The 24337-nt window shown below is 40.1% G+C and overlaps 2 protein-coding genes across 3 annotated transcripts; one reads left to right on the forward strand and one right to left on the reverse strand.

The window, feature by feature from the left end:
• Positions 1 to 3662: 3662 nt before the first annotated feature.
• rad23b (RAD23 homolog B, nucleotide excision repair protein) lies at positions 3663 to 8598 on the forward strand. Its single transcript, XM_026252834.1, has 10 exons — positions 3663 to 3881; positions 4483 to 4564; positions 4756 to 4835; positions 5242 to 5435; positions 5531 to 5583; positions 5675 to 5802; positions 6430 to 6565; positions 6643 to 6770; positions 6894 to 7049; positions 7782 to 8598. Exons 1-10 carry the CDS (start codon positions 3816 to 3818, stop codon positions 7893 to 7895), a joined length of 1137 nt encoding a protein of 378 aa, XP_026108619.1. The 5' UTR covers positions 3663 to 3815; the 3' UTR covers positions 7896 to 8598.
• Positions 8599 to 10715: 2117 nt separating this feature from the next.
• On the reverse strand, positions 10716 to 13927 carry klf4 (Kruppel like factor 4). Of its 2 annotated transcripts, none has more exons than XM_026252826.1 (5): positions 13702 to 13927; positions 13450 to 13573; positions 12296 to 13089; positions 12007 to 12171; positions 10716 to 11654 (listed from the first exon to the last, which is right to left on the reverse strand). In XM_026252826.1, exons 3-5 carry the CDS (start codon positions 13086 to 13088, stop codon positions 11479 to 11481), a joined length of 1134 nt encoding a protein of 377 aa, XP_026108611.1. In that variant the 5' UTR covers position 13089; positions 13450 to 13573; positions 13702 to 13927; the 3' UTR covers positions 10716 to 11478. The 2 variants fall into 2 exon arrangements, with proteins under 2 accessions (XP_026108611.1, XP_026108610.1); XM_026252825.1 differs by having other exon boundaries at positions 12296 to 13064; positions 13702 to 13926.
• Positions 13928 to 24337: the final 10410 nt, after the last annotated feature.

Here is a 24337-nt window from a genome sequence, read left to right on the forward strand (position 1 = left end):
TGAAAACGTCATGAAATGCTTCAGTATTTCTTAGCATTTCTCAGACCCTTGAGTCATGAAGATTGTGAATGTAAAACTGCATTGATTAAAGAATGTTATTATTGATATTCTCATTTACTTATAATAATAAGTGTGTTTTGACTTATTTATGTAATCAAATCAAACTTCTGTCAGAGCACATAGAACATTTCATTTTCTTACATCATTGGCAGTGTTACATTTGATTAGTGGATTATATGTGTGTGTGTGTGTGTGTGTGTGTGTGTGTGTGTGTGTGTGTGTGTGTGTGTGTGTGTGTGTAAAGAGGTCACGTCTGAAACCCAACAGAAGAGTTGATGTGTTTCGGAGCTGCTTTTATAAGTGCTTGATTTCACAGCTATAACATCATCTTTTAAAAATATCTGTGAGACATGAGGGATCAGCGGATCAGGACTTCACACGAGTGTTTCTGCAGGAGGAGAAACCCGCAAGAGACTAAAAGAGTTCAGCTTTAAACAGCAAAGAAACGTCTGATGAGAGACAGACAGACAGACAGAATAAGAAAGAAACAGACTAATATTAGCGTAGATGCCATTCTACATGAGTATGTTTAATCTTTCAGTCGAGGATGAGAGATGGAGACACTTCTGATGATCCGATCACATCTCCTCACCGCAGGACTGTCATGTAAAGAGCAGAGGAATCGACAGAAACCTGATTAATAATCACCAACAACATACAGACCATTGTGACCTAATTTACTCTCCTTCACCTCCTTTCAAACCTCCAGGACCTTCTTTATTTCTTTCTTTCTTCTGTCAAACACAAAGGTAGATGCTTCACATGCACATGGACTATGATCTTCACAGAACGTGAAGGAAAGTGAACATCTGTTGTGTTTCACAGATGAAATCAAGCGAATGAAGCTCACAGTGAAGCCATGAGAAGAGCAGAATCTCTGTTCCTCTGGGTCTCCTGAAGGTCAAGGACCGTCCCGTCTGGTGTGACCTGGACCGTCAGGGTAACGTCCTCCGGGCCAAAACCTTTCATATTTAATTAAACCGTGTGACCGATCTCCCTGTTGTATAATTAATCGTTCTCAGACTCTGTGGAGTTTCTGGAAATGTGCATCCTGTGCATTTTTATCAGTCCACTGTCTGCTGAAAGTGATACGGGGAAAATATTTAAAGCAGCTATTTTTAAAATAGCACATATAGATGGTTTCAGAGCAGCTTCACAGCAAATACAACAAGTCATCAGATATGAGACAAATGCAAATTCTGCTGCTCTAAAAAACAGTAGTGACATTGTCAAGCCAGTTCTGATTTATGCAATGCATAGAGATTATTAATCTAAACTACAACCTATACAATAAAAATAGATATTTTCCCATAGATTTTAAAACATACAAAAAAAAAATCTAAAAGCTATATTTGATAAAAAATATATTATTTTCTAATAATATATTTTTGGGGCTTTTTTCTGTATATTTTTGTAAATATAGCAATTAAAATTTTCCAAGAAAATGCATTCATATTTGAACATATAACGCATTAGAATAAAAATCAGCAAACAATATTCTTTACAGTCTTACAAAAACGTTACAATAAATCGTTATAATCTTGTTTTGATGTCTACAAGGCTATTCAATCCACTTTTGCATTTATACATATATAGGCTTCTGTAAGAATGGAAATGCATTCATTGCCCCTGAAATATATGAGTTATATGACTCTGAACCCGCTCTTAAATCGCGATCCGACTCAAATGATTCGCGAACCCGCTCTGAAGTCGCGATCCGACTCAAATGATTCGCGAACCCGCTCTTAAGTCGCGATCCGACTCAAATGATTCGCGAACCCGCTCTGAAGTCGCGATCCGACTCAAATGATTCGCGAACCCGCTCTGAAGTCGCGATCCGACAAAAATGATTCGCGAACCCGCTCTGAAGTCGCGATCCGACTCAAATGATTCGCGAACCCGCTCTGAAGTCGCGATCCGACTCAAATGAATCGCGAACCCGCTCTGAAGTCGCGATCCGACTCAATTGATTCGCGAACCCGCTCTGAAGTCGCGATCCGACTCAAATGATTCGCGAACCCGCTCTGAAGTCGCGATCCGACTCAAATGAATCGCGAACCCGCTCTGAAGTCACGATATGACTCAAATTATTCAAATGATTCGTAAACACGCTCTGAAGTCGTGATCTGGCTCAAATGATTCCCGAACCCGCTCTTAAGTCGGGATGTGTTATAGTTTCCACATACTTGTCTAAGTCCAATTTGAATAAAGAAAAAAGAGGTTTATAGCCAGTAAACTTTTGTTTATAAATGTGAAATTTCATGGTTTTGCGCACTGAAAGATTATTAAAAGCGTATTATATTTTTAGCCTGCACAGTACATTTAAAATAAGCATAATTTAATTGTATATTATTTCTGTGTAGTGTAGTGTAAGCATTATAAATATATACACTTCTGAATTCTTGGCATTCATATATAAATATTAAACTGTGAAATGTATGATTGCCTGATTGAATTTTATAAGAGTACTAATAGTAATTTTTTTTTTTATTAACATGTTTAGATTGTGTAAAATTACTGTTTAGATTTTTACAAGAATTACTTTTTCTATTTATTTGCATTACATTTAAATAAAATATGTTGCCATTTTTAATGTGCCCCTCTGGTTAAACACTGGCCCCTCCTTGGCCCCCCTAATAAAATTTGTCTAGAGCCGCCACTGTATATATTTATGTAGGTTAAAACTAAATACATTTTTTATTTAAAAACCTTATTTCCTTGAGCTTCACTGTTTACACATAACATGTATTTTGTCCAGAATGTATTAGTATTTTTATGAGCATTGGTGACACTGTGAATTGTAAGTTTAGCATCATTTGTATGTATATCTGAGATAAGCGTACTGAAGCTTTATAAGGCGTGATGGTTTGTGTGTTCTGCTGGCAGCTGGTGTCTCAGGTTGGGTTCTGATGACGCGGCTCCCAGTGTTTGAGCATCTGTTGTGTTTCCACTCAGAGCAAGAGAACAAGCTAAAGCCAATCCGTGACAAACCCACAGATCATTCCTGGTTTGTTTAAGGTTAATATTAGACCAGCGCTTGAAGCCAAAACACAGAGGAGTTGGGATGTCAGGTTAATGTTTGTTCCAACTAACCAGTTCATGCCAATGATACCAACTACTTTTAAAAATAAAGCTTCCAAATTATGTTTCATCGCAGTGAGGCCACCGTTTTTGGTTCCCAAAAGAACATTTCAATTATCAGTTTCTAAAAATACATTTTATTTTTATTATTATTTTATTATTATTATTATTACAAGAACATTTTAAGTAGAACCTTTTTCCACTACAAAAAAACTTTTTGCCAAAGGAAAGATTCCATGGATGTTAAAAGTTCTTTATAGAACCATTAATGGAAAAAAATTACCTTTCAGAGTGTAACTTTTGTGTAATTTCTGGGATTCGGTAACATTTAATTTATTTCAAATTATTTCATCATATCATTTTCCTTAGACCTTTTATAATTTTCATTTGTGTGTGTGTGAATATGTTAGCATAAAAGCGTCTGCAGATTTCGTTTTCAAGGAAACGCAACAAAAACACTATTTCCCATCAGCACTCTCGCTCACGCTTGCAGTGACGCAAACGCGTCGGATCGCGACACATGCGCAGTGTGGCGTAAGGGGGGCACGGCACGTCGAGTGTTTATGCGCGTAATGGCGGCGGACAGGTTGTGATGAGCCACGGCGAAAAAAGCACAGCCAGCGATCCAGCCCTCGGTCAGTTTTCACACCGGCGACACGGAAGAACGCGAAAAAATGCAGATCACGCTGAAAACCCTCCAGCAGCAGACGTTTAAAATCGACATCGACGCAGAGGAGACGGTGAGAGGATCGAGCGCGCGCCGCTAGCGGCTAACAGCTAACAGATTCCTGTCAGCAACGTCAATAAAACCCACGAAAACTCCTCACAAACACATTGTGATTACTCTGTAGCTTAAAACGAACTTTTTAGACTCGTTACGGTTTGGGCCTGACGTTGTTAACGGTGTTCTGTGAACGGTTTAGCATTAGCACGTTAGCTGCTCATAAAATGAGTTTTTACTTTCCCCAGAACAGCATAAAAGTTCTCTAAATAAGGCAGAAAAGTGACGTAATCACTCCAAAATCAATGTAATCATCCTTTAACCCTCGTTGTGACTATTTAGTCGTGTCAGATAGAGAGTTAAAGGTTAATTTGTGTGTTTTAGCGAGTCATGCTATGGCCTTATACAGCTTGTGTCGTGTGTGTTTTCATAATCTACTCATTAGAAGTTGTTCCATCGTTTCTGTTGAATACAAAAGAAGGTATTTTGAAGAATGCTGGTGATCAGAGTCTCTATAGACTTTTAATAAATGAGTGATGTTGTTTTGTAACTCCTAGGAGAGTAGAAGATAAAGCTGTTGTGGTTTTTGGGTGAACTGTTTCTTTAACTGTCTTTCACAGGTAAAAGCCTTAAAGGAAAAAATAGAGAATGAAAAGGGAAAAGATAACTTCCCTGTGGCGGGACAGAAGTTGATATATGCAGGTACGTCCTCAGTGTTTGATAAGGAGTGTGTGTGTCCAGTCTTCTCGGGTTATTCTGTGCTGTTGTGTGAAATGCAGTGATAATGTTGGTTTATCCAGAGCATCATGTCAGTTTTGATGAATGACTGATGCCTGTCAGATTCAGACTGATGAATAACGGCTTGTTTGATTTAATTGTTTTGTCCCCTGCAGGTAAAATCCTGAGCGATGACACGGCTCTCAAGGAGTACAAGATCGATGAGAAGAACTTTGTGGTGGTGATGGTAGCAAAGGTGAGGCATTATCAGGTTTATCATTACTGCTTCACATCTGAACGCATTCTGCCATTATAAAGAATTATTATGAAAACAGACAAGAGATTTGAGATTTAGGCTTTTTTTATTTATTTAAACCAAACATCATGGGCTGTTGCTGATTTAGGGCCCTATGAAATTAATTTTCCTCCCAGTTTTTTTTAATGGTTATTAAATTTTATCAAGTGAAATCATGAAGCCTGTGCATTTTAATATTAGTTTATTTAAAGTTCAAGTATAGTTTTAGGGCCCTTTGTCTTTATTTAAATGAGCTCTGTTATGATTGGCTGACCTCAGCCTCCTGGTGTAGGTGCTGAACACTGAAAGATATGATGTACATGTAGTTGATGTAAAAGTTGTGAGTAATGCGATGTTTCTCCTGCAGCCTAAATCTGCTCCAGCATCAGCTTCCTCATCATCTGCTGCCACGGCGACAAGCTCCGGCTCCAGCACTACAGCGAGCTCCGCCTCGTCTGCTGACCCGGCCACAGAAACCCCGTCCGAGAGCGCGGCCAAAGAGGACAAACCCAGCGAGGAGAAACCCTCCGGCGGTGCTGCGCCCTCCTCTACACCCGTCAGGTAAACACGAGTGACCAGGGCTATATACCATGCATATTTGAACAGCATTTCATATTAAACTTATTTGTTTTGTTTGTTTTCCTCCTGTTCTGCAGTTCTGGTTCTTCACCAAATGCAAACATATTTGAAGAGGCGACATCCGCGCTGGGTAAATCCACACGCATGGGCATAGTCACACATTCTCGTTCATGTCAGGTGGTTAACTCTGAATAATGTCTGTGTGTGTTTTGCGTGTGCAGTGACGGGTCAGTCCTACGAGAACCTGGTGACGGAGATCATGCTGATGGGATACGAGCGAGACCGAGTGGTGGCCGCACTGAGAGCCAGTTTCAACAATCCTGACCGCGCCGTCGAGTACCTGCTCACGGTGAGACCCATAGTCTGAATATAACACCACAAATCAGCGGATTACAGTGATTTAACCCAAAAACACCCTGCAGGTTAGTAGGGTACAGGGTTAACTTTTAGGAGTCACCATTTGATTAATCACAAACAATTGTTTTGTATTACAAGTTTTCTGAAAACATGCTGTTTAAGCATGCAAATGAGGCATTGTCTAACTAAACATGCACTTATTTGCATGCATCCCCACAAATCTAAACATTAGATGATAAAACCAGGTTCAAAAGTAATTATATTGTTCTTCACTCCATAAGTCAGAAGTTTCCACCTTGTTTTATTTTGCATAAATCCGTGTAACTGAAATATAAACAAACCTTAAAAACTAAAGATATGTATTGAGATTGAAATCTACAGACTCAAGTAGAGAAAGCGTAATATAAATGTAATTGCATGCTTCCTTTCCACTAGTCTTAAAGAAGACACGTTATGCAAGCACAATAGACCCAAAACTGAGCAGTGCATTAGAGAACAAGGGGTTTGCATGTAGTGTCTTTGCATAACAACAACAGAAAGTGACCACTCCTACTAGCTTTATTATATTTACATCTTATTTTGCTGCAGATGTGTATAAGGGTGTGTGTGTGTGTTGTAGGGTATTCCTGCGGAGAGCGAGGGCAGTGTAGGAGGTGCTGACCCCGTGGTTCCTGCAGGAGGCGCTCCTGTTGTGTCCACAGGCCTCTCTTCACCGTCCAGCACCGCCCCGTCGCAGCCCAGCACAGCTTCGGGAGGTGAGAGACACGTAACACGTGCTTTACTGTGTGCATCTACGAGCAGGTTTCTCTGACTCTCTCCTGTGTGTGTGCAGCCAATCCTCTGGAGTTCCTGAGGAACCAGCCCCAGTTCCTGCAGATGAGACAGATCATCCAGCAGAACCCATCTCTCCTTCCAGCTCTCCTACAGCAGATCGGCAGAGAGAACCCTCAGCTCCTGCAGGTATGCATGATTACGCTGCTTCTATCTTATGCATTTAGTACCAGAACGGACCTGCATGAGTAACTGCTGATATATGCTTGCAATAGCGTGCTACTGTACTACACTACATTTCCTGTTTCTCAGCAAATCAGCAGTCATCAGGAGCAGTTCATCCAGATGCTTAATGAGCCGGTGCAGGAGGCGGGGCAAGGAGGCAGCGGTGGGGGCGTGGCCGAGGCAGGAGGCGGGGCCATGAACTACATCCAGGTCACACCCCAGGAGAAAGAAGCTATTGAGAGGGTAAAACACTTAAACGTTTAGACACACTGCTTAGAAGTGCCAACTCAAATATTAGACTTACGTGGACTAACACACACATGCAACTGAAAAACATTGTGTGCACGCAACCATCTAGATACACATATAAACCGTAAACACTGTCATCAGTGGTAGATCGAAAGCAAGCATTTGTCAGGCACTTATTACAAGCTTCTCTGAACCATGAGTCTGTAGAATGTTTACTTTTAATTAAATACTAACATTGCATGCTCTATTGCGTTTAAGACCTCTTAAAATGGTCATGAGAACTTATGATGTTGTATATTTTTAAGATATTTAGTAGTTTGTATGACTGTATAAATTTGATCAAACTAAGTACTCACTGGGAAACTGTAATGGGTTCACAAGATATGCATGAAAACTCGTCTGTCGGACTCCAATATACACGTGCATATGTTCACAGGAGTTTGGATTATTGTCCACAACACGCTGTTATGAGTCCTGTAAGTCTGTATCGGCGCATCCTCGTCTGGAGTTTTTCTTTGTTCTTACTCTGAGGCTTAAGATACACTTTTTAAAGCCGAAAAGTCTGAATATCAAGTTCGGCTAATTACACTGAGGCCTCTTTAATTAGAGAGAGCTACAGATGGAGGATCTGTCTGGCGAACGATCAAAGGTGTGCGAGTCTATTCCCCAAACGGACAGCAGGAGTGTTTCTGTGTCTCATCTAACCTCTCTGTGTTTCCTCCTCAGCTAAAAGCCCTTGGATTCCCAGAAGGACTCGTTATACAGGCCTACTTTGCTTGTGAGAAGAATGAAAATTTGGCTGCAAACTTCCTTTTACAACAGAACTTTGATGATGATTAGAGGAGTGGCCCCCCATCATTTCCCCCTCTTATGTTTTTTTTTTTTTTGAATGATAATTTTGAAGAAAATCTATACAAATACACACACATACACACACTATCTCTCACACACACACACAGGCTGTCATTTTCATAGTCTAAATTCTACACACTGGATGACATGAGCACGTCCGTCTGGAGATGAGCACATCATTGTTCGTCTCCGGGGCAGAAATCAGTAAAAGCCTCTGCTTCTTCTAACACTCGTCTGTGTGAGACCTGTTTGTTTTTCAGTTGTTCTTTTTTTATGACCAATAAAAGCATTGTTTCCTCCATCGTTAGGACATGTTAGCAGGTCCAAAGGGCTCGTGAAATTAGGGAATCTGGATTGATTGGGATGTTTGGTTTAATCACATGATCCGTGTCCCTGTTCAGGGCAGTGTTTCTCTTCTGTTTCTTTTCACATCTTTCATTCATGATGACCATTAATAGAGATCCCAAATACTGCTGTTTTAAACAACAGTAAAGGTTTTAAAGAAGCAAATAGAGTGATGTTAGCTCAGTTTCTCTCATAATGAGTGTATCTGTAAAGGATGGGCTCTTACTGACACATGCAGCCCTTCATACACACACAGAATCATTACAGCATGTATGTGATTTCCATAGCTTGACATTAATATCACTATACTGTCGTTTTTACAGGGAAATAAACGTTTTCAACGTAATTACAGGTTACCTGTTCTTTTGTTTTACTATCAGGTAAAAAAGATATATTTAATCCTTTGGTATTGTTCATTCGGGAGTCACTTGTGTTGTTCGTGGTCAAAAGAGAGAATACATGAATTTTTTCCTCCAGTAAATATATGTGTAATATATTTTTGTTAGGTATGTATATATATTTTTTTATTTAGTGTTTTGAGAGAATTTGATTTGGGTATATTTTAGGCGGCTTTTTTTATATTTTAAAGCGTCACCCTTTAGTTGCTGTGAGTTGTTTTTCAAGAAATGAGCTATATTTTTGCGTATATACCATTTATTTCCAAAGACACTGGTTTTTTACCGCGAACAACGCATAATTTATTTTATTTTATTTGGGTAGCGACTACCTTAATATTCGATTTTCGTTCCTTTCCATTTCTAAATAATAATAAAAATACATCAGGGGGTTAATTTAATCGTATGTTAATTTCGTCGCTAACGTCTAATTCAAAAAGCGCATGAACAAAATAATCGCGCGCTTTTGTCTGACAGGAACGGAGCTTTCACTTTTTACTTTTTACAAAAGTACAGTGAATAAAGTGAAACGAAAACAGCGTTAAGATTTGCTTTACATAAAGGTAAGTCAAAATACTATGTATTATCGAAATGTTTGGGGGAAAAAAATACGCCGAGAGCTACTGATTAACTAGAAAAAAGCTAGCGAGCTAGTTAGTTATTCAGAAATATCCGTTTGTTTAGATCTCTAGTCCTTCCATTCATTTCTCCAGTACATTTTTTCTCACTTGAAACTGAAAACACACTATGTAACTTAAGTTATATAGATGTAAAATGAATATATTATATTTATATTATAAAATATTCAAAACCATGATTTTTGTCTTCGGCTTCTTCTCGAGGTGGGCTTTAGTAAGATTCTCCTTTTTTCATAGAATGGTAGGTTTTACATTTCGGTTATTGCATTTGGTGAAACATCGGAGTAGCTTTTGTTGGACAAAATGTGTGTGTCGTGATTTGACATCGGTGTGTGTTGTGAGGCTTACCCGTTGTGTCCTCCAGAGGGCGCTGGTGACCGCATGTTGAGACCATAGACTATAAAAACAGTTGAGATCAATGTATTCACTGTATAACGCGCTCATTTTATATAACATTCAGAGGTCAACAAACATATGCACAGCTTGGCACACGAAAGTGTATAAAATTTGTAAACCTATTTTGTTACCAAGTATTTTGACACCTGTCCACACGTGATCATTATCATAAACTAGAGCTGGCTATGATTAATCAAATCATAAGGCTATACTTTACTCTTCTCCAACATGTTAATGAGAAAAGAACAATAAAGTGGCTTTAATTAACACATAAAAACCACATCAGCAAGTTAGGGACTGTGAACAAGAACATTTGTCTTGTCTAATAATCTGAAAGCATGCCACTAAAGATCATTTTGAATGATATCCACTGCGCTTGGACACACTTCAGTTCTCTTTGTTCCTCAGCTGATAATGTTACAGGTGAAGAGAGAGACAGAGGGGTTCAGTCTGTTCATTTAGGTAAAGAAGAGTAACTTCTGGAAGAATGTTTTCTGATTTGTGATGATATGGTGTGAGGCAGCTGTAAATTTACAGTATGGATGTTAAGTAGTTAAAATGAGTTCATTCTATAATTTCATTGAGATTTTTGAATAAAATCAGTTTAGTTTTAAAAATGGTGGGACATTTATGCAAAAATGTGATCTAGACATGCTAAGTCAAATTATTTCATTAAATTGTTGGAACATTTAAGTCTCATACCATGATTATACCAATGAATCCCACTTTTTAATTGAGTATATTTATGATGCACAATGACAAATATTAAGGCAGGTCGCTGAATGCATGTAGCAAAGTACAAATCAGACTGAAACTAATTTATAGAGGAATGAATAAGCGAGTGTCCAGTCTTTAATCATACCTGCTGCTAAACAGATGACAATTAGGAGCGTAAAACTGGCAGAAAAACCTGCTCATGTCTGAATGCAGCTTAATCCATGCAAATGTTCACACACCATAATAGAACAATTGATGAAATCACACATTATTCATGAATTGTTCACCGAATACAAAAATAAATCAGTCGATTCACATTCATTTGATATTTCTCTGTTTATTACTGGATTGCATTCATACATAAAATACAAAAACCTTAATGAAAAAAGTATTTACAAGTATGTACAAAACTTAAGATTATATTACACGGATCTGACTATAAACAAAGGAAAATTGTTCAGAGTTAATGTTTTGTTTCTTATATAAAAATACAAGTGTCTTATTATCAAAATTATTGCACCTCACAACCACAGTGCAGTTTAGATTGCCATCACCAAAGAGAGGTCATGCGTTCACCCCAAGACTTCGATTAAAATCACTTTATCTTTGGTACCTTACTGAATACACCTGGCTATACTCAGCACCGTCGTATAACACACTTATAAATTATTCTGTACCTGAAATTAATGGCTTTAGAGAGAGCAATAAAATGATCAGTGATCGATTGATGGAATGTAGGTCAATTAAAGGCTTCTTTAATACATTGTAATGTGTCCATTTATTATCCCTGATATTCATATATTTCCAGTCTTGTGTTTGGCATCTTGGCATCTCCAAGTTTTGTCGGTAAGTAGACGCACGTTCCAGTATTGTCCCAGTGTGCAGGAAACGGACAGGGAATCGCCAGCATGTTTGGAAGACAACGACAAAAAAGGGGAATAAAATAAACTACAGAACAGGAAAAGTCCTGATCCTGATGCTGCGGAGGACACAGCTCTAGTTCACGGACTCTTGTTCAAAGGCAACACGTGCTTCACTAGTCCACTGGGGTCTTCACTGTTTCGGGGTCTTCCAGTCTCGTTATAGATGTCGTTTCATGTGCAGCGCGAGGTGGTCGGACCGGGAGAAGGCTCGGTCGCACTTCTGGCACTGAAACGGCCGATGGCCCGTGTGCTTCCGGTAGTGTCTGGTGAGCTCGTCCGAACGGGCAAACTTCCAGCCACATCCCTCCCAGTCACAGTGATACGGCTTCTCTCCTGAACACACACACACACACACACACACAGATTAGCGTTTCACCCTGAGGTCCTAACGAGAACAATCAAGCACACTTTGGTAACATTAGAGACAGCCGTTAGAGACGACTATTCAAATGTTGCTCATCCCTGCGTTGATTGAATAGAAGGGGAAGTCGGACAGGCTTGTGGTTTTATTTCCAACAGGGATCAGTATCAACCTGCTGTTTGAATAGCAGATCAAACCACCTGCCAACTGTACTGTACACGTCTCCAGTCCCTCGCAGACAATGCGCTCGGCAGTTGCAGCGCTGCGTCAGGGCGTGTTAGATTAAAGCACATTACAGAAGTAGGCATGTTTTGAAACACTGACCTGTGTGAGTCCTGTGGTGGGCTTTGAGATGCGAGCTCTTGGTGTATGTTTTGCCACAGCCGGCGTAGTCACACGTGTGCGTCGCTATCCGCTTCCTCGGCCAGGAGCGCCGGCCACGCTTGGGCTTGGACTCTTCCGGCAAACACTCGGCTGGAGAGATCAGCTCTGGGGAAGAGAAAGGATTCCCAGAGTGTTAGTGTGGAAATCAGTGTTTTACAGTTAGCTACATACGCTACAATCATTTTTAAAGGTTAGGTGAGGTGAATGAAGAGTTTGAGTTGTGACTGACCTTGATACTGCATTGATTGAGCGGGAGGCTGTGGAAAGCCTGAATAACCCGACGAGGGGTGATATCCCGGGGCCAGAGGGATCGGAGGAGGCCCTAGAACCTGAGCTTGAGGATGTTCATCCGGGGAGAGAGAGGACGTGGACGAGCGGCTGGGACCCATGGACCCTCGGGCCGTGCTGAATCCGCGAGGGTCCATCAGCGGTCTCTGACCGACTCCCGGCCGTGAGTTCACCCCCAGATGGAGATCCATCGGTCGGCTGATGGTGCAGGTGCTAGGATATTCCTGCTTGATCCTAGGATGCTGCAGGGAGGAAGAGTCCGCCACTGACCCGTCCTTACTGACGCTGAGCCCTTGGCTGTAATCGGTCATGTCCATGGTGGTCTTCACCACAAATTTACCGTGGAGGCTCGTGGGCTGAAGATACGCAGGATCCAGCTCCGGCCTCATCAGTTCAGCGACAAAACCTCCCGAGGGAGATACGTCGCTGATGTCCGGGATGTTGTACAACATGCTGGAGTCCTGTCCCTGAGGAGAGGGCATCGGATAGGTGTAGGACGTAGGGGACGGTGGAAGAGTTCTGGCCATTGAGGCCTGCTGCTGTTGCTGCTGTTGCTGTTGCAGCATGCTGTTCGACAGAATAAAATCATAGTCCAACAGGTCTAGCTCTTCTTGATCCCTCCTGGTCATTAGAGAGGGGACGTCCTGGTCAGAGCAGGTCCCACCTGAAGACATGCAGGGGCGTTTCACAGACATCTCCTCCTTCCATCTCTTATTCCCAACAAACAGAGACATGCAGAAAGAGGGAACAAGACAAGGTAAGTCTCTCAAAGACATATTCGTCAAAAGATCTTTATCTATCATACCGATTTCTTAAAACAATCATCTATATTTTATAAAAATTTTCTCTAGATAGAGCTTGGCCTCTGATGTTGTGAATTATTAAATGACACTTTCATGCCGCATTGTTTTTGTTTCCAACTATGATGTCTGAAAGAGAATTCACACTCCTTCATGCATTTTAAGATCAGTGCTGGTTAGATATTTGATAGTGAACGGCTCGCGGTTCACGCCCCTAATAACGATGACACAATCTCACGAGCGGCGGAGTCTCGCTAGGAAACGGATCGGTGACCATCAGCTGTTTGATACTCACTAAACTGGCTGTTCCAGGTCCCGTCATGGCCTTGTGCTTCACATCTGCGTCGCTCGCGAAGGTGGAAATAGAGGGCAGAAGCGTGCCGCTCAGTGCCATGCTGTCAAACTCGCTCGGGGGCTGCCTGAAACCGAAAAAGCGTAGAACATAAAATAATCCTAGTCACGCGTGTCTCGGGAAACTGTCGCTCCTAAACATGACAGATCAAGGCCAAAAGAAAAAGTGATGGAGATCTCCAAGTGCAGAACGCACCTCATGAGTCCAGTCAAAAAAAAAAAAAAAAACGAAATCCTTGCTTTTCTCCGGTCCAAAGAGCGCATTAGACGCGTCCCCGTGCCATGCTGACAGAACCGGCCATTAAAACCAGCTTCACTCCGGGATTCCCTATCTCCCTCTCACCGCCGCCGCTGCTGCCATTCGGGACGCGCGAGCTCTCCGGTGTCTGGACTCGAGTGATTCGTCAGATGCGCGCAGGGCTTTCCTCGCCTAGTTCTTAAACCCCGGACACGCCTCTCGTTGCGCGGCAACCGCTGAAAAAAACACTGCGTGACGTCATCAAGGAGGGAGGGTGAAAAAAAAAAAAGGAAGAAATCTGGCAGCGGGCCGATATTTTGTATCCACACAAACATGTGCGTGTTAGCAACCGGGATCAACAGACGCCAGTTAGAAAATCATTGTTGAAAAGTCACGATTATATGATTTTCTCCTTTTTTCAAACACAAGGTGCACTAGAGTTATTGCGTGACACCTGTTCCTGGCGTGTGTGTGTGTGTGTGTGTGTGTGTGTGTGCGTGAGGAGTTTGAACACTGTGTTCACACACCGCAAACTGCTCCCACAGTCCCGAGGCGTGTCTGTAATTAACGCTAATCATTTTTTATACTGTTACGCACAGGACAACGGCAGCCAGAAATGTGTAGGATTTATTTGTGATGAAAAGCCTTGCCTTTCATTCATTCATTCATTCATTCAGTCAATGTTCATCACCTGATCATGAGAAGAATCTCCTGTTGATCCGTCATGTCACTGCAGTCTTTTCAGATGTCAGCATTCTCACTTCTCACACGATTTGAGTTAATTTACGAACTTTGCATTCTCAGTTTGCAATTTTTGATTTATAGAAATGTATATATGCGCAAAAATATATTCTGAGAAGAATCTGTATCAGATCGCAAAGAAAATTCTAACTATGGAAGATGTGTGTGTGTGTGTGTGTGTAAAATAAGGTAATTGTCAATATGTATCTCAGAATTCATACATTGTTTCTTGCAGTTCTGAGAAAAAAAGTAATAAATGTGAGATATAAACACAAAATTGTTAGATATAGACTCAATTATGACTTTCTGATTCTTTTCTCAAAATTCATAGCTAACATCTTGCATTTGTTTCTGCCACGGAATAAAAGTTAAAAAGTTCATTGCAAATTCTAACATGACAATTCTGACTTTTCTCTTCTTCTCAGAATTGCAAGGAAAAAAACCCAGAATTGTCACAATTACCTATTTACATTTTTTATTCCGTTGCAGAAACGGGCCTTTCTTTTGTAAAACAGCTGACCCAATGCCATTCAGATCTTTCAGTTGTGTTTCTGTCGCTCTACTAACTCTCCTGTGTGTGTGTATTCCCAAAGTGTTTGTTTTTTGATTTTACTGTTAAGCTATATTAGCAGTCAAAGTAGGATAGTATTTCATGGCCCTTCATTCTGAATCAAGAAACACCCAGGAACATTTCTTTTGAGTGTAAAAACATTTGTTTGTGCTGTGATGAGCCATTAGGTTAGTGCTGTGTTTCGAGAGGCAGCTTCTACACTTCTAAACTTGTTTCTGTATCTGAGGATTTGGCTCTGCAGTGTCTACAATCATCTTTGTATGGTGAGCAAACACGAGCTCCGAGACCATCCTGTTTCATCAGGATCTTGTTCGTTTGGCTCTGTCAACAGCAGGTCTTCGTTTAGCCACAGAATACACTGAATGTAGCCCCTTTAACACACACATGCACGCACACACACATTCTCACGCTCAAACTCTTCCCACGATACTTGTTCCTATATTACATTTCATAATTAATGTAGGTCGGATTGAAGAATCTGTTGATTTCCTACTGTTTTAGTGCACTTGATCTTGTAATGCATTCAGATTGCACGGGTGAGATGTTTAACGGGTGTGTGTTTTATCTAGTGCCATCAGATGCAGTGTTGATGTCATCTGTTTGTTTGTTTATTTAACCTTCCTTGCAAAGGTATGGTATGATTTCGCTCTCGGATTCGGTATGTGAAAATATGTTGATTTTTCGACATACGAAGGTGATGAAATAGCGCCTGAAGCACTCTGCAAAGAAGGAAATAGAAATTAGCGGATGGCATTGATGGTTGTATTAGGACTTTTAAAGCTTTTAACGCAAATGGTGCACTTTCCGGGACCTGTAAATAGCAGCAGGATTGGTTTGGAACATCATCACTATATGTTTGCATTTCAGGGCCAAAACTGATTGGTAGGGCTCCAAGAGGTGTATTCCTTGGCGTAGTGTGTTCTCTTTCTTTCATGACTTCTGATTAAATAAAAATGATTGTCTCACTGCTCTGTACCTGTGGGAAAATCTTGACAGACTCTCTATGTCCAGGAATCAGAATGCAAATATATATTTAAATAAACCGGTGATCTCCCCTCTTTTGACGCTCTCAGAAAATTTCCATATGCCGGAGTGTAAAGATTAATTTCCACGATAGTGCCATTGGTAGAGAGTAGGTTGAATTATCATCAATGAATGAACAGTTGCTACCAGACAAAATAAGTTTTCCCAAATCATTGTTCGTTCTGGATCAGCTCTGCTCCAGATGAGGTCGGTTTTAGAAACTCTTTAGGAACATTACGTCTGTTCTCTTCGTTCATCATGCATCAGCTCTGTATTTGTTCTTTGTGGTGTCATCTGTCCTATTCTTTAATGTTGATTCTACACACTCATGCTTGTGGTAGGTTTTGTTCAGTGCTAACTAGGCAGTTTCTCTGCTTCTGATGGGATTGTTAACGCTTCATTCAGTTTGAGGTTTGGGAATATATATATCTTTGTAGCCGTAGGTCAGGTGTAATTCCATAGAAGCCATTGAACTGTACAGTCAAAGACTCAAACGGGTGAATACTTTGAGGGCTGGGAATGGTGCAATTTAATGGTAGATTAAAAGAAAGCCGCCAAGATAAACAGTGTTTAAGGAGAAACAGAAGTAGGCGTCAGGGCTATTAGACAAGTTTCCGTAAGTGCTTGGGCACAATGGAATCTGTGTGTGTAGAGCGGTTTTATTTAGTTTTTTTTTTTTTGAGAAAGTAAACAAGGGGCTTTTTCTTGATAAAATACATTTTTTATAATTGTATGTCCAGAATTTCTGCCTGTTCTCATCATGAAGGAAGGGTGGGTTTGCAGTGTGTTTACACTGAGTTTAGACCGTTGCATCAACCCGTCCGATCTGCCAAATAAAAGGGAAAAGAAGTAGGAAGGAGCAGGCGCGAGCTCCTGTCGCGAGGCTGTCTGCGCCGCCTCTGAGCTTGAAGGGATTCCTCCTCGGCCTTAAATATGCTGGTTATTTTTAACCCAGCGTGTAAGAGCGACCCAGCGCCGCCCACTCTGTAACAATGTTCCCCCTTCAGCCAGCAGGGGAAATGGACAGGAGCCACACTTCCTGGTCACATGATGCGGTGGCCCAGTCACAGGAATACGACAGAGGGAAAGAGAGCGGGGGAGATCCAGGCTCGAAGCCCAGGTCTCTGTGAGTAGATTTAACCCCTTCAGCACGGTTAGGGTGCGTCGCAGTCAGAAACTGGAGGGCGAGAGAGGAAGTGCGTGTGCGGGGCATATGGGCAGACTCTGGACCGGGGTGATGTCACTGGGCTTCTCCAGGATTAGAAACCTCTAAAAAGCTGGGAAAACAGAACTGCAGCACACATTCACATACGATCCATAAGCCTGAGCACTTGGGAGTGTGTGTGACATAGATTTCTATTAGATACACTTCACACACTCTCAGGGAAAAAGATACAAAGCTGTCACTAAGGTGGTACCCTTTCACACTACAAAAGGAAAATTACGAACTTGCGTTACTTATTTGATAAAGTAACTCTAAGTTTAAAAGTAATGTGTTACTTTTCTAGTAACTTGAAAAAGTAATCTGATTATATAACTCTTACCCCCAGCACTGTATACAATGGCAGGTTTATCTAGATAACCGAACTATTTGAGTATCTATAGACCTAAAAAAAAGTGTATTTTCAAAGGATACTTGTGATGTTAGAGACGCAGCGGAGATAAAATGGTTCTAAAGCATTTGGAGGTTTTTGGGCCTCTTTGTTTCCAGTAGAGAACAGATGTTGGAGGTTTCAGCTCTTCTTGATGAGCAGTCAAAGAGGTGATTTAATTTAGTTTATGTTAAACAAATCCCCCTTTGTGTGGGCCGAAAAAACATTTTGGTTATTTTGGTTTCTTTCTTTTTTTTTGCATGGACAAAGAAAATGTAACACACACAGAGACATCACCGCGTCCCAAGAGTCTCCAAATTGCCCCTTCTCTGCTTTTAGCAAACATTACACGTACTCATGAGCAGACGTCATGGCTTTGGTCAGAGTGACCAGGGCAGAGGGAGGGAATGTGAATCAGACGGAGAGAAGTTTGTTTTGTGCATGTAATATTTCTGTGGTTTTGGGTGAGAGGGACCTAGTTTCCTGTCGCTGGGGGCCCAGACTGCCGTGAAGCTTAACTCGTAAAGCTGACAAACCACTAGACCTTATGTTTGTCTGTAATAGTCGTCTTATCAGCATAAAACAGGAACTTTATTGAAAAATCCAAGTGCATACTTGCTAGTAAATATTTCTCAACATAAAACGACACTATTGCTCAATGATTGAAGTCACAAAGATTTGTGCGTGTATATTTTCACGTGTGACGAGGGTCTGCTTGATTAGGGTCTAATGGCTGAGCGCAGGCAGATTCTGGATTCACTCCAGATGGCTGAGAAGCAAAGTGATGAAATAATGTGCAAACGAGTGCAACTTTCAGAGAATCGAAGGACCGCTGGGTCTCTTGGAATGAATTTGAGACGTAAGCTCTTAATGTAAACCTCTCCCGGTCCTCCAGACAGACGTGCTCTTTCACTGGGATTCCCCCAGCTCTACCCTGCTTGAATCTGATGTGATGTAGAGCGTTGCGTCCACACATCGTCTGTGATTTGCACTTCAATGATGTAATGCATGGTAAACTGCTGCTAATGTTTGATGATGATGATGCTAGGCCAGCCGTAGACGCTGTCTTTTTAAGGGTGTTTCAATCTTTCCGATGTTCATGATGTGACTAAGACGTTTCTGACACTTTTCTGTGTACTGCTCTTGCTTTTATACTGTCCTTTTCATCAGTCAGTGTTTTGACGTAGTGTCTTGTGTATTTTAGACGTGATTTTCCACTACATTTTAGCCATGCAAAATCTGACACCGTAATGAATATGGACAACAGGAAATGATGTCACACTTCAGGGCCTCTGTATGAATACACTAGTTTAGTTCAACTTTGGTTCAAGTTTGGTTTTCACACAAGAGTCTCAAGAGTTTCTCAAACATCTTACGATGTGCATACTCACATCAGTTCACTAAACTTTTTATTTAGTATGCAACAATAAAGGAAAGTTCTACACAATATGCATTTGTGACCAATGCCATATATTCATGTTCCACGCTTGGAGTTCGAATTGAATCCTCGTCCAATGTGCAATGGGTTATGAACGATGTTAGCATTTGAGTGTTCACAAGCTACCAAAAGAAGCGTTTACCATTTCTCTTCATATTTCAGTGATGGACCCCAGAACAAAACTGGAGAAATGCATTTATGTAGATGGAGTTTGTCATTCTAATGCTCTGGAATCCAGGCTATAATTACTGTCAGATTCTGGAGCCTGGTAGGTGTGGGTTCCCTCCGACTCGCTCAGGGAAAACTGTTGAAACTTGGTCGTTTTCTAGTTATTCATTTTAAGGTTTGGGAACTGGTTTTTAAGTGTCCGTATCCCAACTCTACTATGGGAACTCTATGCTTATACAGAATATTTGCCCTGATCTCGGTGAAGAATCACCTCTAGACCCCGGACAGTAATGTGAGGCAAGGCTTGACTACGGTTTGGCTTCACCATTCGCATTACAGTCCAAAGAGTTTAAACGAAACTCTGAATGGAAAGAGAGTTTGGCAGGAACCAGGAGAAAAGATGTGGGAAAAATACTTCTGAAAGAACTGCTCTGTTCAAGAAATAAAGAGCATGTTGCGCTGTCGCACAGAACAAATTTGTCATATCCTTCTTTTTTTGTCTTTGGATTGGGCTTCATCTCTAACCAAGAAATTTTAATTGAACATGTTTAGAGATAGAAGACGGACCTACTGTGGGTCACAGATCCCTTGGAGAAGACTCCTGATTGAGTTTATAGTCTTGGGTTCGAGGTCTCCAAGTTCATCATCAGTTTTTTCGGTCATTGGTTTGTTCTCCTGTAGAACTAAATCGTACAATAATGAGCACACACCATTGAAAAACCCAATGATGATATTTAAGCATTTGGCATTAATCAGAAATATGTGACTTGTTTGTTTTCAGTCTTTTATAGTATTAGTGATTCCATTACAAGATTTATGGAGGATATACAGCGCCCGTCAACCTTTTATTCATGGTTATGACATTTGTATCATGATTTTCCACATTTTAGAGTGGTTTTATCATAAACATCCAAATTATGAATTAACACTAATGGAAGTGTGGGATAATTGTGCAGTGGCATAAAATAAACTGTCTGAGCTTCTTCTTTGTCTAGATTCCAGCTCTACACAGTGATGATGCTTTCCGTCAGAATCCATATCATCTCCTTGAGAAGGAACCCTAACACCTAATAACACACATTTAAGCAGAAGCCTTTAGATCAAAACATTGTTATGATGATGGGAAATGAAATGAATTCAGCCAAGTGTCCAAACGTTTGACTTGTACATGTGTAAGGAGATATTGCTGAATGTCATCCTCATTAAATGAGCGATCTTGGGTTTTGACTTCTCTTTCCATGTCTGTTGTGGTACAGTTTTTAAGTCCTAATATCTCTTAATGAATCTTAATACACTTTACAATAAAGTCCACATTGGTTTACTATTTAAACGATGTTTACATGTTAATGCACTGTGAACTAACATTTAATAAAAAAAGATTGCTGTCTATAAAATGACTAGCACTGGTGACTCTAAACATATCAAAGGTTGCACAAAAGCATCTCTCATTTCTTATAAGTCTTTGTCATTAATGTTCTGTGCATGGGAATGAATGCAGATATTTTGGGTTGCTCTATATAAATGCATCATTCATTCATTCATTCTTAAAATAGCAGTTCAGGTCTGTGGCTTTTAACTGCGTCAGCTGTTCTGCTAGTGACACACTAAACCAAAGCGCTCAGGTCATTACACACACCGACACACCCACAGGATAAACACACACACACAGGTATGTACACACTCGGATTCCCTCTCAAAGGCTGCAGGTATGCAAACACTCGCAGGTATGTGTCCAAACACACATGTGTACGCACAGAGTGACAACAAGAGACGTACAAAGACAAATGCATGAAGGATCATTGTTACCGGACGACTCGTTGGCAGGTCAATGTTTACCTTATGTACGTAATGCGCTGTGCACATTCAGCAGTTTTTACTTTTTCTAGAAACTTTGTTGCACTGCACTGGATTCTCTTTCTGCATTACGTTCACCTGATGAACGATTTGGGCCTACGAAACACTTCAGCAATATTGATTTAACCGAGTTGACAACATCAGATTGAATTGATCTAAATAATGACACTATTTTCTTTTCTTAGTGTTGGGGTTAGTAACGCATTACAAGTTACGTAGTCTCTTTATTCCAAGTATTTAGTAAAGTAACACATTACTTTAAAATTTGCAAAGAAACATTTGAGTTACTTTTTTAAATAACTAATGTTCGATACTTTATTTTCCCTTTTAAACGACAAATATAGGCAAGCCCCGCCTGGGTGAAATAAAGTAACACGAAAGTAACATAATGCATTACATTCCATAAAAGTAACTTAGTATCTCAATTAGTTACTTTTTCATGGAGTAACACATTATTGTAATCTTGCAACATCAACACTGTTATTGAACTAAACTGAATCAACATTGAATTGACATGAACTGAACTAAAACAGATTAACTTTACAATGTTATTAAACTGATGTATGATGTTGACTATTTTAGAGCTGCTTACAATTGTCTTCATACTTGAGTTTGATTCTGCTATTTTCCTGTTTATCCCCGTGAAGCTGTTTGAAAATGATCTGTTTTGTATAAAGCTGTGTTGAATTAAATGGAACTTGATTTGACTCTCAGTCTCTCAGTGAGCAGCTAAAGAGGATGCAGGCTCAAAATGAAAGCATTAATCTCTCCCTTTACCAGATTTGCTTATGATTTGTTTCAAACGTGATGCACTCTTCTCACTTTGCGTAATTTCAAATATATTTGGAAGTTGTTGAACTACAGGTAAAACCAGTGTCCATGTCAAGTCACCTGTATTTTTACAGTGTTTTATACGATACCGATTGAGTCAAAACAGCTTCACAGAGATAAAGAGGAAAATAGCAGAATCAGTTATAGAAACTGCTACGGAAGACAGTAGAGTCTTTATGAAGTTTTGTTCTTTTCTGACAGATTTTTTGAAAGATTGGTGTCTTTCAGATCCAGCTAAACAAACCACAAGCTAACAGTGACTCCATCAGGAGATAGAAATAGAGAGGAAAACCTTGGGAGACTTTAGATTCACCGGTCAGTTGACGCTTGCAAATGACTTTTGTAAATGTGCCTCGTTCTCTAACAAGCCTCATTGGTATAGAAATGAGGCTTGTTGACCTTGTTCTGTACTCACGTGTCTTTGATTCATGGCCTCCGTGTGGTTTTTCCTGTAGCTGCGTGTAGGCCATCACGAATGCACACAGACGTTTTGTCACCAAATGTAATTTTGATTCTTATCTGAATTTCTCTGCCCGCCAGCCGGACTCGTGTATAATGTCTTCATAATAGGAAATGGAGAGCGGTTCAGGCCCGATCAGATAAGCGAGGGTTAATGAGCACAGTAGGGTGACAGAGGAACAGTCTACCTGTGCTGTCGCAGTCAAAGACTCGCTCTGTGCCGCTCCACAATCTTCCTCCATCACTGCTGTTTGTCGTTCAGGACGGTTTACGCAGGACAGCCGAGCGTGTGTGTTTATTGGCAGCTAATTAGATCACAATTAAAACCTCATTTCCACACATATTTCAGGCACAAAATGCACTCAGTCTAAACGAAAAGCAAAAATAATCCTTTGAGTTTTGTTATTTGTCTGAAACATCTCTGTGGAACCAAACTCTGAAGGTCAAGTTGTGCTGGTTTGAAATCATCTGATTAAAAATATATAATAATCAAGCACAGCATAAGGGTTGATTTGCTCCATATGTTTCTATATTGTGTAAATCATTCAGTACAGATCTACCAAGAGCTCTGAGTTTGGTAAGTGATGATGTCATCAGTAGCACAGACGTATATTTGTAGAAATAGACAGCAATATATTGTATGGGTCAAAATGATCTTTCTTTTATGCCAAAATTATTATGATATTAAGTAAAGATCATGTACTATGAAGATTAAAGATCAATATTTAGATTTTTTTGCTTCCTCAGATTCCAGATTTTCTAATAGTTGTGTCTCAGACAAATATCCGAACAAACCACACATGAATGGAGAGATCATTTATTCAGCTTCAGATGATGAAGAAATCTCAATTTAAAAATAAATTGACACTAATATTGTGGTGTAGTTGATGACATCAATCGCAGTCCATCGTGGAATGAACTGTTTCAGGATTGTACCACTTGTTATTTTCAAATGCTTTTTTCACTTTGATTCATAGTTTGCAATATTAATATCCTTAAATCAAGATAATATTATATTTTAATATTATAAGTCTTGTTTTCTGAGAAACTGAACACAGTTAAATGAGTTTATACTTAAAACAACAACAACAAATATTTTTTAATTAAGTTGAATTCTAGGCAGGTATTTGTTCTAGTTTTAATCATGAACTTCATTTTGATCAATTTCTCCAAAAACAAGACTATTTATCTTAGCTTCTCGAGTAAATGTATCTTGATTTTATAATCTTTAGACATTTATAGCCTACCCTAAAGTGAGAAAAAGGAATAACATCACTTTTGTAAAAGTTATTTCCATATCCTAGTGTTAGAGAGATTCAAGCCATATGTTGTTGTTTTTTTGAAAATTGAATAAAAAATATTCAAGATGTTGCTCAACAACTCATAGACAGTTACATGTTATTAAGCCTCTCTTCAAAAAACCACAACTTGACCCCAGAGAACTTGTTAATTATAGACCAATCTCGAATCTCCCTTTTCTGTCCAAGATACTAGAAAAGGTGGTACCCTCACAATTATGTTCCTTCTTAGAGAAAAATGGTATCTGTGAGGATTTCCAGTCAGGATTTAGACCGTATCATAGTACTGAGACTGCTCTCCTTAGAGTTACAAATGATCTGCTCTTATCATCTGATCGTGGGTGTATCTCTCTATTAGTTTTATTGGATCTTAGTGCTGCGTTTGACACAATTGACCACAACATTCTTTTGCATAGACTTGAACACTTTGTTGGCATCAGTGGAAGTGCATTAGCATGGTTTAAATCATACTTATACGACAGCCATCAGTTCGTAGCAGTGAATGAAGATGTATCATATCGATCACAAGTGCAGTATGGAGTACCTCAAGGCTCAGTACTAGGGCCGCTACTCTTCACGCTTTATATGTTACCCTTGGGAGATATCATCAGGAAACATG

The sequence above is a fragment of the Carassius auratus genome, unplaced genomic scaffold (assembly GCF_003368295.1).
Source record: "Carassius auratus strain Wakin unplaced genomic scaffold, ASM336829v1 scaf_tig00031959, whole genome shotgun sequence".
In the NCBI taxonomy this organism is placed as follows: domain Eukaryota; kingdom Metazoa; phylum Chordata; class Actinopteri; order Cypriniformes; family Cyprinidae; genus Carassius; species Carassius auratus.